This window comes from Sciurus vulgaris (assembly GCF_902686455.1).
Source record: "Sciurus vulgaris genome assembly, chromosome: 18".
In the NCBI taxonomy this organism is placed as follows: Eukaryota; Metazoa; Chordata; class Mammalia; order Rodentia; family Sciuridae; genus Sciurus; species Sciurus vulgaris.
The window spans coordinates 23,419,981-23,435,545 of record NC_136479.1 but is presented as its reverse complement, the minus strand read 5'-3'; the positions used below and the strand labels follow the sequence as shown (position 1 = coordinate 23,435,545).

General features: G+C 41.5%; 1 protein-coding gene across 1 annotated transcript; it reads left to right on the top strand.

Moving 5' to 3' along the window:
- Nucleotides 1–1,090: 1,090 nt before the first annotated feature.
- LOC306649500 (vomeronasal type-1 receptor 97-like) lies at nt 1,091–14,070 on the top strand (the record flags this gene model as incomplete). Its single annotated transcript, XM_079120520.1, has 2 exons — nt 1,091–1,678; nt 14,065–14,070. The coding sequence occupies 2 exons, from the start codon at nt 1,091–1,093 to the stop codon at nt 14,068–14,070; spliced, it is 594 nt and encodes a 197-aa protein (XP_078976646.1).
- Between the last annotated feature and the right edge of the window lie 1,495 nt (nt 14,071–15,565).

Sequence of the window (15,565 nt, the reverse complement as noted above, 5' to 3'; positions counted from 1 at the left end):
TCCTATTATGTACCTGACATACAAGATCAGCACATGAAAATCAAGCAAAACTCTGTCTTGCTCCAGAAAACTTTGGAAATGGGGTAATGGGAAGGAAATAGTCTAAGATAAATGACAATTGTTTTTTGTTTATATTTTTGTTCTTCTTTTTTTGGTACCAGGTATTGAACCCAGTGATGCTTAGTAATGGGCCAAATCACCAGCCCATTTTATTTTTTTAGAAAGGCTCTTGCAAAGTTGCTTAGGTCCTTGCTGAATTGCTGAGCCTGGCCTCAAACATACTATTATTTTGTCTCAGCCTCCTGAGCTGCTGGGATTACAGGAGAGCACCACCAGGTCTGGCTGGCAATTCTTAATATCAACACTGAAGTATCATTAGGTATGACATTGTAGAGGCCTCAATGGCACATAAAATCCAACCAAGTCTGAGAGGTGTTGGCACAAGGGAGAGTGTGCGGATGGGTTCTGGAGGGTGTGAAATTCAGGTTTTATTTGCTTTTTTGATTTTGTGCTGGGGATTGCTTGGTGGTAAGTGCACCACCACCAAGTTACACCCAGACTCTTTTACTGTGTATTTTGAGACAGGATCTCACTAAGAGGCCCACACTGACTTCACCCTTCACCCTTTTGCCTTGGCCTCTCAACACACTAGGATTTCAGGCACCACTGTGCACAGCACCAGAATTGAGTTTTCATGCGGAACAAAGATACATCTGGAAGAATACTCTTTGTTTTGCTGATGGCAGTGGTGTTGGTTGAGATTAATGAAGATCATATTTGCAAAAAGAAATTTTCTCATTTTTCTCCTGAGGTGTTCACAATATTATTCTTCCCCCCGGAAGATGAGCAAAAACAACAAATCGTACAGTAATACTCACATAAGAATCACCGTGTATACTGAACTTGGCATTGGGATCCTGGCCAACATGATTCTTCTTCTCTTTCACATCTCCTTGCTCATGACTGGGCCCAGAACTAAGTCCACTGACCTGCCTATTGGTCTTTGGCCCTAATCCACCTGGTAATGTTGCTAATTGATGGATTCATAACAGAAGATATTTTTACACCTCAGGAGGGAAGGCGGGGTGACATGACCTGTAAAGTACTTATCTACCTGTACAGGTTGATGAGGGGCTTCTCCATCTGCACCACCTGCCTGCTGAGTGTCCTCCAGGCCATCATCCTCAGCCCCAGAAGCTCCTGCTTGGCAAAGTTCAAACATAGATCCTCATGTCACAACCTGTGTTCCCTTCTTTTCCTGTGTGTCATCTATTCATCCTTTAGTAGCCACCTCTTCATCTCCATTAGTGCTACCCCCAATTTGACCTCAGACAACTATATGTATGTCACAGAATATATATGTATGTCTTTTGTGCCCATGAGCTTCTTCCTTCAGCACACATTTTTAGGAATAATGACCACCTCAAATGGATACATGGTGGCTCTCTTGTGCAGGCATAGGAGGCAGTCCCAGCACCTTCACAGAACCAACCTTTCTCCAACATCATCCCTGGAACTGAGGGCCACACAGACAATCCTGCTACTCTTGATTTCCTTTGTGGTCCTGTCCATTTTGGACAGCATTATCACTTATGCAAGAATCACACTGAATGATGATCCAATATTTTACTGCATCCAGATTCTTGTGACCCATAACTATGCCTCATTCAGTCCTTTGGTATTTATTGCTACTGAAAAATGTATAATTAGTATTTTGAGATATATGTGGGGAAGACAGTAAGTATTTCAGTAGCCAGTGATGGATAAGCTCTGTGAAGATGAGAAATGTGCTGGCTTTAGAAGGATTTTCATTATGGCAGAGTGTATTTGCTTTGGTTGAAATGCAGTACAAAGTGCCAATTCTTCTATCAAACTCATTTGCTTGGATATGTGCAGATGCCAAATCATAAAGGAAAGTAAAAGCATATGCCTCTTTCATTTATTATGTTTATGTTTCTCATTGCTTCCCCAAGGGGGCCTGGGAGGTGGATGCCATTTGTCATGACCTGTGTTCTCCAAACTATGTTTAGATACAATAGTTCCAATGCTTTTCAATAATTGTATTGTCTCAGACATCTGTAGGTTTGCAAACGAGATATGCAAAAATTTGCTTCCAGAAAATATCAAATAACCAGCAAACACACACACACACACACGCACACATACTACATGCAAGGAGTCAGACATTTCCACATCATTGTAAATATCACATTCAGGGAGTTAACAGTCACTTCCACACCAATGCTCATAAAACCATGCTTTACAATATTAAAAGGTAGAATCACCTCAACACCTATAGCAATAAAAATGTATGAGCAAAACATGGCCTCTGCAGACACTGGAATATTACTAAATCTTAAACTGGAAGAAAATTCTGGAACATGATGCAACATAGGTAGTCCCTCAAGTTACTCTACTCAGTGAAGCAAGTCAGTCACAAAAAAGCAAATATTATATAAATGCACGCAGAGAAGATGGAAGTTGAAATAGTCAAATTGATAAGACAGAAAACAGAATGGCATTCCAGACACCCAAGAAAGTGAGCAGGGACCTCTCATTTGGTACATGCAAAATTTCCGTTCAGTAAGAAGAGAAGTGCTGGAGATGGACAGTGGTAAGAGTTGCACAATTATGTGAATGAACTTAACGCTGCTTGACTCTACATGATAAAATGGACAAAATGCTTATATTATATATATTTTATCACAATAAGAGTTCTCAATTATATTAACCCAGTTGTGTAAAATAATATCTTCTAAAATTAAAAAGTAAGGAATAAGATTCTGAACATGGCACAATGTAACTTGGTGAGCTTTAAAAAAGAGAAAATTTGTCTCAATAACATGAAGATTTGTTTTGAAAAGTTGAAGGCTTATTCTCAGTCTCCCTCAAGAAAGATGTTCTTCGTGTAGATTCTGTTAAGTACCACTCTGTGCGTTTCAGCCTTTGAGAGACTTGAAGCATTGCAATAGATAGCTCCGATGTTATGTCTTTTGGGATGAAAAGTTGTATATGAGGCCAAAACACCAAATTTAAGCAGTAAATCAGGCATGGAAATTTCCCTAATCATGATAGCATTGTGCTGAAAATCACACACTTGTAATAGATTCTTTTTAAGTGGGAAAAATCAATCAAATATAAAATACTCTCAAATAAAATTTCTGCACAAAACTCTAACAAGAAAAGAAAGCAAAGTATATGAGTATAAAATTTTTAAATTTCTTTTGCAGAGACAAATCCTCATAAATGCAGTTTTCCATGCTACATTATGGGACAAAGGTGCCATAAACAAACATTGGAGAAAAGATAGCCTCTTCAACAACTGGTGCTGGGAAAACTGGAAAACCATACATAGTATAATGAAAATAAACTCCTATCTGTCACCATGCATAAAACTAATTTGCAGTGGAACAAGGACCTTGGCATTAGACCAGACACCCTGTTTTGTACCACAAGAATATATAGGGCCAGCTCTCTATCATTTTGGCTTAGGAACCATATTCCTCAACAAGACCCCTAAAGAGAAAAGTATAACAAAGAATCAATCAATGGGATGGTATGAAAATAAAAAGCCTCTTCAAAGCAAAGCAAGAGTCAGAACCAACTGAATGGGAGAAAATACTGTCAACCTGCACCTCAGATAGAGGAATAATCTCCAAGATATGCACTGAACTCACATATTTAACACCAAAACAATTAATAAGTGGGCAAAGTAACTGAACAGCCAGTTCACGGAAGAAATATGAAAGGTAGACTAATATATGAAAAGTTAACCAACATCTCCACCAAGTAGAGAAACACAGATTGAAACAACACTGAGATTCCATCTCACTCCGTCAACATGGCAATTTTCAAGAATACAAGTAACAATAAATTTTGGCAACATACAGGGGAAAGGATCACCCATACATTGCCAGTGGGACTGAAAATTGTGCAGCCACTCTGGAAAGCACTATGGAGATTCCTCAGGAAGCTTGGAATGGAACCATCATTTGACCAAATTATTCCACTCCTTGGTTTATACCCACAGGACTTAAAATCAGCATACTACAGTGATGCAACCACATTAATGTTTACAGCAGATCAACTCACGATAGCTAAGCTAGGGAACAAACCTAGGTGCCCTTCAACAGATAAATGGGTAAATAAAATGTGGTATATATGCACAATGGAATATTAGTCATAATCAAGAATGAAATTATGGCATGTGCCAGTAGATAGATGAAACTGGAGATTGTCATGCTATGTAAAAGAAGCCAGTTCCAAAAACCAAAGGGCAAATGTTTTCTCTGAGATGTGGATGCTGACACACAATAAGGGGTAGTGGAAGGAAGAATAAAGGTCATTGGATTACATAAAGGGAAGGGAGGGGGAGGGAAGCAGGAAAGACAGTGGAATGAATGGGACAGAACTTTCCTACTTTATACACAAATGCATGACCAGTGCATGACCACATCATGTTCAACCACAAGAATGGGATCCTAATTGGAATAAGTTATACTCCTGGTAGATATAATATAGCAAAATAGAGCCTCCATCATGTATACCTAGAAAGAATGAATAAAAAACAATAAGATGGATAAACCGTGACCCAAGGTGACCAAAAGAACATACACATTGTGTATAAATTATTCTAATGAGGATCCTAATCTTGCGATTGGATATGATGTGGACTTTCACCAGTCATATATTCATATGTGAACATAGGACTGTTACATCCGATTCACTGGAGTGTATTTCCTATTTCAATTTCCTCTTCCTTGATCCCCCTTTGTCCAATCCAATGAACTTCTATTTTTCCATTCCTCCCTCCTTGTGTGTTTGCATTCACATATCAGAGAGAACATTCAGCCTTTGTTTTTTTGGGGATTGGTTTATTTCACTTAGCATGATAGTCTCCAGCTCCATCCATTTACCAGCAAATGCCATCATTTCCTCCTTCTTTGAGGCTGAGTAATATTCCATTGTGTATATGTACCACATTTTCTTGATCCATCCATCTGTTGAAGGGCACCTAGGTTGGTTCCATAGCTTAGCTATTGTGTATTGATCTGCTATAAACATTGATGTGGCTGCATCACTGCAGTACGTGAATTTTAAGTCCTTTGGGTATATGCCAAGGAGTGGGATAACTGGGTCAAATGATGATTCCATTCTGGGTTTTCTTAGGAATGTCCACATTGCTTTCCAGAGCACCACTTTTCAGTTCCACCAACAATGTCTGAGTGAATTGCCCACACCCTTGCCAACGTTTACTCTTACTTGCATTCTTGATTGATGATTGCCATTCTGACTAAAGTGAGATGGAATCCCAGTGTAGTTTTAATGGCCAGAGATGTTGAATATCTTTTCACGTATTTGTTGACTATTCATATTTCTTCTTCTGTGAAGTTCTTCTTCAGTTCCTTTGCCCATTTATTGGTTAGACTACATTTTGTTGTTAATTATTTTTAGCACTTGTATATGCTGGGAATTAATGGTCTATCTGAGATTCAGCTTGCAAAGATGTTCTCCAAAATCTGTAAGACCTGTCTTTACACTTCTGATTGTTTCCTTTGCTGTGAAGAAGCTCTTAAGATTGATACCATTTCATTTATTGATTCTTGATTTTACTTCTTGGGCTTTAGGAGTCTTGTTGAGGAAGTCTCTTCCTAAGCTGACATGGAGAATCAGGCCTACATTTTCTTCTAGTAGGTTCAGGGAAAATACCAGTTTTTAAATAGGTAAAAGTATTATGTATCAATGAATATGTCAAAAGAAGAATTTAGGAAAATGTGACAAAACCAAACACCTTATGTACTATTGCCTATGAACATCATGGTTCCTTCTATGTTCTGATAATTTTGATTTAAATTTGTGGTCTGAAGCAGTAGATATGAAGAAATCAAGTAGTAGGACTACTAATCATGTATACCTTCTAATTTTTGTAGTGCATTCTGATGAATTACTCTAACTATCTGCCATGATAGAATACTAGACATTATGAGTTCCACAAAAGGACAACTGGAGAAAAGAGGGAGGAAACACAAAAATCTAGTTCTGATAAAAAATAATCGAATACATAAAGACACCCTTCACAAAATAAGATGCCCAGGTAGGTTGTGGACCTGAAATGATTTCTAATAACATCATGTCATTAGAAAAATAAAAATAAAACCACAATGAGATTCCAATAGACAGTCACTGAACTGTTGCCATTCTAATGACTGGTTGGTTATAGTAATGAACATTTAAAATTTAGTTAAGGTACACAAACCCAACAGCAACAACTGCTAGTACATATGCAAAGAACAGGAATCCTCACTGATTTATGGGATTCGAAAATACAGGCAGTTTTGAAAACAGCATTGCAATATATGATCCCTACCAGAGAGTCTCCTACATGATCCAACGATCACATCTCTCTGTTTTACAAATATTCTGTGTGCACATGTTCATAGCAGTTTTATTCATGATCACTAGAAATTGGAAAGGAAGAAATTGGAAGAAAAAATGAACTTTGGGAAAGGAATGGGTAAGCAAATATTGTACTTGCCAAAGAGACACTTCCAAGGTAGACTGCTGATTAACTCAGTAAGAGAAGTGAAACTCAAATGTATTTTAATAAATGAAAGAAGTCTCTCTTCTCTTGGCCTCACCTGCCTGTGACTACCTCAACCAAAACTCCAGCTCCAGCTGCATTCGTAGTATTCACTTCAACACATTTTAATTTAAATTGCACTCATACCTAGAACTCTAACCCTGGTGCTTTGGAAAATCATGGAAAACAGAGCCAAGGTTACCGAGGAACTAGGTCCACCATGGAAGAATGGGCTGGGGAGGAGGATGCCCATCATGCATTATAGCAGAGATGCCAATGCCGATGGCAACTCTAAGGGGGTACCAGGAATACCTCAACCCAGAAAGCGGTCTTGCAAAGTATGAAGAAACGTTAGACAAATTTGTCCTAGGCCAAAATGTAAGATGTCGATGCTTTCTAAATGATTGGGACCAGTCCAATCCCTAATACCCATGCCAATTAACTTAGAGAAAAATTGGGAGCCCAGGTCTCCCTATATTGCTGTTATCCATCAGATAATCTCAAATGAGGAGGCAGGTGAAATGTCTCACTGGGAACTCCATGGCTCTGTGCTTTCCAGGAGAAATTGTCACCTTCCTAGAGACGTGAAAATTAAGGTCCTGCAGAGAGATGAGTTGAAGACCTCCCTTTCCTAAACCAGCACAGGTTCTTCTAGGTGCACTGAGTCTTTCCTGTCACATGCATCTGGGTAAGTGGCTCAACAGGTGCAGAGCCAGTGGGCAAGGGGGTCCTAGGAAGACTGAGGAAGGAGGAAGACTGGGCTTGCTAGAGAGGTTGTTGGTATCTGCAAAAGGGACATTAGCTCTGAGAGTTCTATGCAGGCCAGAGGATGTGTTCTGTAAAGCACAACAAGAACATCTCCTTCCTAGCTTATTTACCACTTTAGAGACTGCTAAAAATGGCTTGAATTTTTGCATAGGATGTATCAATAAATTTTACATTTTCATGAACTAAATTATATTTACTGACTAGCCAAATTATATTTGATGATGAGTCATTTTTAAAGCTCCACCGGAGCTATAATTTTCTGAATATTACTGCCAATTCATGGCATCTCCACACTCCTGACTGTCCTAGAACTTTTAGGTTGACAGGACGCAGCCTCTGAAGTAATACTGCAACTAATACCTTTCAGTGCCCTGATTTACAGGTTAGTAAATGTACACCTTGAAGAGCTCTGTAGTGCCAAGTATTTCTATAGCTCCTGTTTTCATTCTTATTTATTAGCTGAATTTTTGCTTTACTTAATGTTCTTCATTTTAATTTTTATTAGTGCATTTTAATTATAAATAGCCATGGAATCCACTCTTTCATATTCACAGATGCACACAAAAGAATTTGCTGCCACCTTAGGTTTTTAAAATAATTTTAAATGAATTACAGCCAAACTGCTATTTCATAGAAGGCACAGGTGTGAAGGTACTTTACAGCTATTTTTAAATGGTAGTTATTCAATGATAATATGTATCTACTTAAGATGATTGTTCGACCCAGCAGCTTGAGGGGCTGAGGCAATATTGAGAGAACTGTCAGCACCTTAGTGAGGCTCTAAGCAACTTAGGAAGATGATGTCTCAAAATAGAAAAAAAAAGATTGGGGATGTGGCTCAGCGTTTGAGCGCTCCTGGGTTCAATGGGTTCAAACTTTGGTATCAAAATAAATAAATAAAGATGTAGTTTGGGAAAACTGGACATTTTCCCTTACATGAAAAAACAAACAATAACAAGCTTATGCCATTATCACCACATATGGGTCTCAAGTTATCATTTTGTGAACCATAAAGCTTAGAGATGAGTGGAACTTTGGTATTGTACTCTCTGTTCCTGGGATTCCTGTGGGACCAACTCAAATTTGTTGGGTAAGTGAATGGAGAAATTTGTCACATTTCTTGGTCATTACTTTTTAAATCCTCAACTTTTTTCTACTGGATCATCTTTTTGCTTACTGGCTTCTCTTTATTGAGACTGAGAATAGGAAAACAAGACCATATTTCATATAAAGAACTTTATAAATCAATGGAAATATTGCACTAAAATTTAAGCAGAAATTTATTACTATTTCAAATACAAGGTCCATTAATCTAATTACAATTACCTTATAATAATTGTAAGAACCCAGAAAACTATGCCAGACATGGGAAATCACATAAGAGGGTTTATTAAGCAAACAGTGTCTCCCTGCAGGGTAAGAGAGAAAATGAGAGGAAAAGAGAAAGTGTGCGTGCAAGAGAGAGTGTGAAAAGTGAGGAGGAGAGAAAGCAAGTGGGTAGGAGAGAGAAAGCATGAGAAAAGATGGCAGGGAAGCTATCCTTAAGCAGTTGAATTCCAACAGGCTAACAGGGGACCAATAACAGAAGGACACTTGCAAGCCGACTGAAGAACCAATAGCTAGCTAGGATGTTCACAGACTGACAAGTAGTTGGGAGGCGGGGAAAATGACTGCAATGTAAAGGGCAGGGGAGCAGCTTTATATTACATTACATTCCCCCGTTTCTGTTTTTATAAGAAAATCTTTTGTTCTCCAGTTCTTTCCCCCTTATCTCTCCTTCCTGCGTACGTGACTAGGCCTGGTTTTGCAGATGAGATGTAAAAAGTCCATTTTCCCAGGGGCAGTCTTCGACTTCCAGAGGCAGATGGCTTTCATGGACTTCATTTCCTCGATTTGACTGATCCCCTATTTCTACACTAACTGCCTGTCCCCAGTTCTGGCTTCATTTCCCCCTCTAATTTTAGAAACTCCTTACTGCTGTAGGAAAAGGGGGGCAATGACCACTCTGACTTCTTCGAGCTGGAAGGGGGCAGCATGGGGCAAGCAGTATGGAGTTCCCTTTTTAGAAATTGGGTCAGTTGAGGGGTGCATGGTAGAAGTCTGTTTGGGGGAAGACCAGGTTGTAAAGGCATCTGGGATGGGTGCTTCTATGAGAGAAGAACAAAAAGACATGAGTACTGAAATGAGATTAGTACAAGATTAAACTGCCAGAGTCAGAAAATTTTAGTCAGTTTAAGGCCTACAGACCTTCATAAACTACACAGGTAGACTTAATCTATGTTTGCTAGTAACAGAAGTATAGAGATCTCAAGCAACAATAGGTGTTGGAGAGGATGTGGGGAAAAAGGTATACTCATACATTGCTGGTGGGGTTGCAAATTAGTGCAGCCACTCTGGAAAGCAGTATGGAGATTCCTCAGAAAGCTTGCAATGGAACCACCATTTGACCCAGCTATCCCACTCCTTGGCCTATACCCAAAGAACTTAAAATCAGCATACTACAGAGATACAGCCACATCAAAGTTCATAGCTGCTCAATTCACAATAGCCAGATTGTGGAACCAACCTAGATGTCCTTCAATTGATGAATGGATAAAGAAACTGTGGCATACATATATAATGGAATATTACTCTGCCATAAAGAATGATAAAATTATAGCATTTGCAGGCAAATGGATGAAATTGGAGAATATCATGCTAAGTGAGATAAGCCAATCTCAAAAAACCAAACGACAAATGATCTCGCTGATAAGCAGATGAGGACATATAATGGAGGGTGGGAGGGGTTAGCGTTAGGGTTAGGTATAGGGTTAGGGTTAAGGAGGGTGGTGAGAATGGAGGAAGGAAGGACTTTATAGAGGGAAAAGAGGGGTGAGAGGGGTGGGGGAAGGGAAAAAATAACAGAATGAATCAAACCACATTACCCTATGTAAATTTATGATTACGCCAATGGTATGCCTTGATTCCATGTACAAATAGAGAAACATGTATCCCATTTGTTTACAATTAAAAAAAATATAGCATTTAAGAAAACCAAGAGTTCTAAAAGAACAATGATAATGGCCATTAATTATAGCATGAAAGATTGAGAAAGAAAAGGGCAGAGAGAAGAGGTAAAAGGGAGAGATAAAGTGTTCTATGTGGCAGCCCAGGAGAAATTTAAAATGGACACTTTTTTTACTTGGGTTTGAGACTGGTCTCCCACTGAGCATTCTGGATTCCTCCATTTACATTTCAATGTAAGCCTTGACTGAGATCTGGATCTGGAAGGGGCTAAAATGTTCTAGCAGCAACTTGATGCCTAGGGTATTTTAACCCTTTTTCCTGGTTAGTAATCAATTCAGGTTTGAATGCAGAAAATTATGAAAAATTATCTCCCACTACTTGTGGGGAATGGGGCTGCTTCATCATACTCCTTACTGGGACATGCCACTGATGGTTGCGCTGGTTACTCCCTCCACACTGGCATATGTGGGACCTCATGGGAGGAGGACTAGGTGGGCTGGGCCAGGGAATGGAGGCAGTACAGCTGAGTCGAAGTTGGAGGAGGAGGAGGGATTAAGAGGAGGAGAAGTGTTTCTTCCAAAGAAGTGTTTGAGTTTGCAGGAACAGCCAAGAAGCAAGAAAAAAGAGACTTGAAGGTAAGGAATCCCTTTCCATCTGCCCGCTCACTCACAGAAGCTGTGTGCCATTACGTGGCCATTTTGGATTGATTATCTAAAGGGTACACAAATGAATTTTGATGGCTTTAAGCCAGGGGGTCAGGCAAAGAGTTCTAAAGTTGTCTAATAGACACCCCAGGGGTGAATCTGCCAGAATGGAGGACCCAGATCCCATGGTGGAGACTGATACAGCCGAGTCTGTGCCCTGGCGTCCCAAGGCCACAGAGTAGTCGACTGGAGATGAGGAGGCAGCACAGAGGTAGTGTCGTCACACAAGCATCAATGTGGGCCAGGCAAAAGCTGAGAGGGTCGAGAACCTGACATCAGGGTTTTCGAGGGTGAGTGCGAGTGTGAAGATGACTCTCAACCCTGAGAGAGAATCTCCACCATAAAATCAGGAATCCACCCGGCAGAGGAGACCGACTAAGGGGCCAGCCATAACTATAAAAGTCGTGGCTGTGGTACCCCCACCCCTCAGCTGCCTCAAGGGCACAGGATACTCAATGATTGCTTCTCAGGTCGGCAGAGGAGTGTTTAAGTGGGTCTAGAGGAACCTGCCTAAGGGACTCACCAATCTGAAGTCCGATGATGAATGCAGAGCAGAGCTGAGTGTCCAGGCGAATGGAAGGTGAGGCTGTGTCTGGGGGCACTGGGGCATCAGATGGGGTTCCACTTGCTTAAGAGACAGTGGAAGAGCCCATCCAAGTCACAGCACCAATGTAAGAACCCAGAAAACCATGCCGGATGTGGGAATTGACATAAGAGGGTTTATTAAGCAAACAAAGAGGCTCCTTGCAGGGTAAGAGAGAAAATGAGAGGAAAAGAGAAAGGGCACGCACAAGGTAGGGTGTGAAATGTGAGGAGAGAGAAAGCAAGTGAGTAGGAGAGAGAAAGCAAGAGAAAAGATGGCAGGGAAGCTATCCTTAAGCAGTTGAAGTCTGCCAGGCTAACAGGGGACCAATAACAGAAGGACACTTGCAAGCTGACTGATGAACCAATAGCTAGCCAGGATGTTCACAGACTGACAAGTAGTTGGGAGGTGGGGAAATGGCTGCAGAGGAAAGGGGCGGGGAAGCTGCTTTATATTACATTACAGTTTCTTTATCCATTCATCTGTTGAAGGGAATCTAAGTTGGTTCCACAATCTAGCTATTGTGAATTGAGCTGTTATAAACATTGATGTGGCTGCTATACTTTAGTAGGCTAATTTTACCCCTAGGTTCTAACCTCAGTCTTCACATTTACTAAATATATGACTTTCATCAAGTCATTTAGCGTCCCTAAAATTTAGGATTTTTCCCCACTAACTAAAGGGAATAATATGTCCTAAGATATATATTATTACTTAGGAGACTAAAAACAAATGCAATTGTGCAGGTGAATGAGTCTTAAAATCTATAGTTCTATGCTATATAGATAGTGTTACCTATTCAGCAAGGAGACAATAAAGACAAAAGAATCTGAAATCCAACGTACAAATGGAATCCTGGCTCTATCATTTACTAGCTCTGCCTTTTGATGTGTAAATCTCTGGCTGGAAGATGTATGGATCTACATTTTTAATAAGTCCCCAATGTGATTTGTGTGTAAATTCAACTTGAGAAGCACATTCCCTAGAGAAAAATAAATCTAGAGGAAAAAATGGACTATGGAAGAACTCTGTAACCAAATACTGAGGAATAAAGATCTAGAGTTTTACACACAAGAAAAATTTTAGTCCTCAGAAGTAAAATTTCAACTGCCAGTCTCTTAACAGGGTGGGGTTGATGAGATCAAGACCATAACTGATCTACACACAAGCACCTTAATGGTGAATGTTCAAGAAATTCCTATTCTAGAGTCCAAGGGAAAGGGTGGAAAGGGAACACTGAAAAAAAATTTATCCAGATTCTTTTGAAGAAGCAAAGAAAACTGTTTTTGCAAAAGTCACACCTACTAAAGTTGGGGTTGAATGATCTCAGAAAATAGAACTGCTTCCTCTTCAATTCATTTAATTAATGTCAGACCTCCCTGCTCCAACTAATTAATCACATCTACCACAAACCTCAGATAACCTCCCAAAAGCAGCCTGGCCCACTAATGGACAAGTTGATCCTGTAACCATCAGAACCGTCAAAGGCCAAAAGTTATATGGGCTTTTGACAAAAATAAACTCAAATAACCAAGTTGGTCATATAGTTGCTGTAATATAATATAAAGCTGCTCCCCCGCCTCCCAACTTACAACCTAGCTTGTCAGTCTGTGAACATCCTAGCTAGTTATTGGTTCATCAGCCAGCCTGCAAGTCTCCTTCTTCGTTATTGGTCCCCTGTTAGCCCAGCGGAATTCGACTGTTTAAGAATAGCCCCCCACGATTTTCATCCTCCTCCTCAATTTCATGCTCTCTTCTCCATTTCTTTCTCTCTTTCTCTCTCTCTCTCTCTCTCTCTCTCTCTCTTCCTCTCATTTTCTCTCTACCCTGCAGGGAGACACTCTGCCTGTTTTCCACTTCTGAAGTGGTTTCTGGGTTCTTACACCAGCTACTGCTCGATTTCCCATGTTAGACTTAAAAGATGCCTTTTCCTCTATACCCTAGACTCTCAATTGCAATGTCTGTTTACCTTTAAGGAACCAAATAGTGGGTCTCAACCTAGAATGTGTTGCCTCAAGTATTTGACAACAGACCTCAGCTGTTCGGAAAAATGCTAGCTAAGAACTTAGCAAAAGAACAGTTAAATGCAACTGAATGTACACTTATGTTCGCCCCAAGACTAAGTCAGACTGCAGGCTACACAAGAGAGTCTTAGGCAGATGTGCCTCAAAACTACCGAGAGAAACTGCCAGAGTCAGAAGTTTTGGTCGGTTTAAGGCCTACAGATCTTCCTACCCTGGACCAGGCCTGCTAAATTACCTCCAGAAGTTCCTGCAGGATCAGATGCATGAGTTCACCCACCAATTGGTCGATCAACCGCTTCCCCTTGAAGACACCTGAAGCCAAAGCCCACAGTTCACTATCAACACCTGGCTCCAAAACTCTGCTCCCACCTATGGCCCTCCCTGACCCCCTTTTTACAGGAATGAGACTCCTCACCCCTCACCAGCAGGAAGAAGCTACAGAAGGAAGACCATCGTCCCAACCCTGGCATCTGTAAGCACAAAAAGGGAGGCGTGTTGGCATCAGATCTGCCATTTAGCTGCTGCCAGGATCCTGCCCCCGTCACACCCTTTTACAACCTAGATTCTTAACCCATGAACTTCCTTGTCAGACATGGTCCCATAATTATTAGCCCCTGAACCTCCACTACTTAAGAATAGCTCCCCTGCGATTCTCCCCTCCTCTCCTCCTCCCTTTTCCCCCCTCTCCCTCTCTTTCTTCTCCTCCCCCCCTCCCTCTTCCTCCCCTTCTCCCTCCCCTCCCCCTCCTCCTCCCCTTCCCCTCTCCCGTGAGGGCAGACCCTCTGCTCATTCACCTAATAAATCCCATGTGTGGGATTCCAGTGTGTAGCCTGGTGCTTGGACTCTGTTCAGACTCCCTGCATGTCTTTTCAAGAGAGGCAGTGCAGGTAAGAGAAGAAAGCAGTTTTTATTTAAAAAATAGCAACACCAACTTCCCTGCTGGAGGGAGAAGGGGGCCAGAGCTGACATCCTGGCAGCCCAAGAACCGGGAGGGTCCTGCCCCTTTTACACATCTCCCATTTTCTTTGATCCACCCTCTGTGCCCATCTCTCCCCTTGACCAGGCCCTGGAGCAGCCCTGGGATGGCCACAGGGTGAGGAGCAGGTGGCGAGGGAGGGGCCCACGGGAGTGATCCAGGCAGGGAGCCACCCAGAGGGCGATAATTAGCAACTCCTACACCTCCTCGCAGGGAGAAGTTCCTGGGACAGCTTCCCTTAGCAGCAGGTTGGAGCAGGGGCAGGTCATCTAGGTGAGGAAGGAGGAAAGGCCCAGAGGCATTAACATTTAAGTCCCCCAGAGGCAACTTTCAATTTCACAGACCCAAACCAGCCTCCACCTTCACAATCCCACCGGATTACCTGTCCATACTGACTGCCTGTCTTTAGTTCTAGCTTCACTATCACTGCACATTTGGAATGGAACTCGTGAAGAGTTTCTTTAAACCCCCTCTGTCCCTCCTGATAGTCAGAATCACAGCCTCTGGGACAGGAGTCCCCATGTTTCCCCTTTGCTAGCAAAGCAATACAACTTCTTTTTCCTTTTTCTCAGAACACCCTCACCTGGGTGCGGTGGCACATGCCTGACGTCCCAGGAGGCTGAGGCAGGAGGATCCCAAGGTTGAGGCCATCCTCAGCGACTTGGGGAGACCCTGTCTCTAATAAAATACAGAAAAAGGGATGGGGATGTGCTCAGTGATTAAGTCACCCTGGATTCAATAACTAGTACGAAAACAAACAAACCACATCCTTGTTATTGAATTGGCATTGGGGACAAGGGAATGGGGGGAGGGGACATCTCATTTTGGAAAGCTTTGGTGCATCTGGAAAGAGCAGATTTTGCAAACACACTGGGAGGACATTGCATTCTGGAATCTGCATTTCTGACCTTGCAGAGGCGGGTA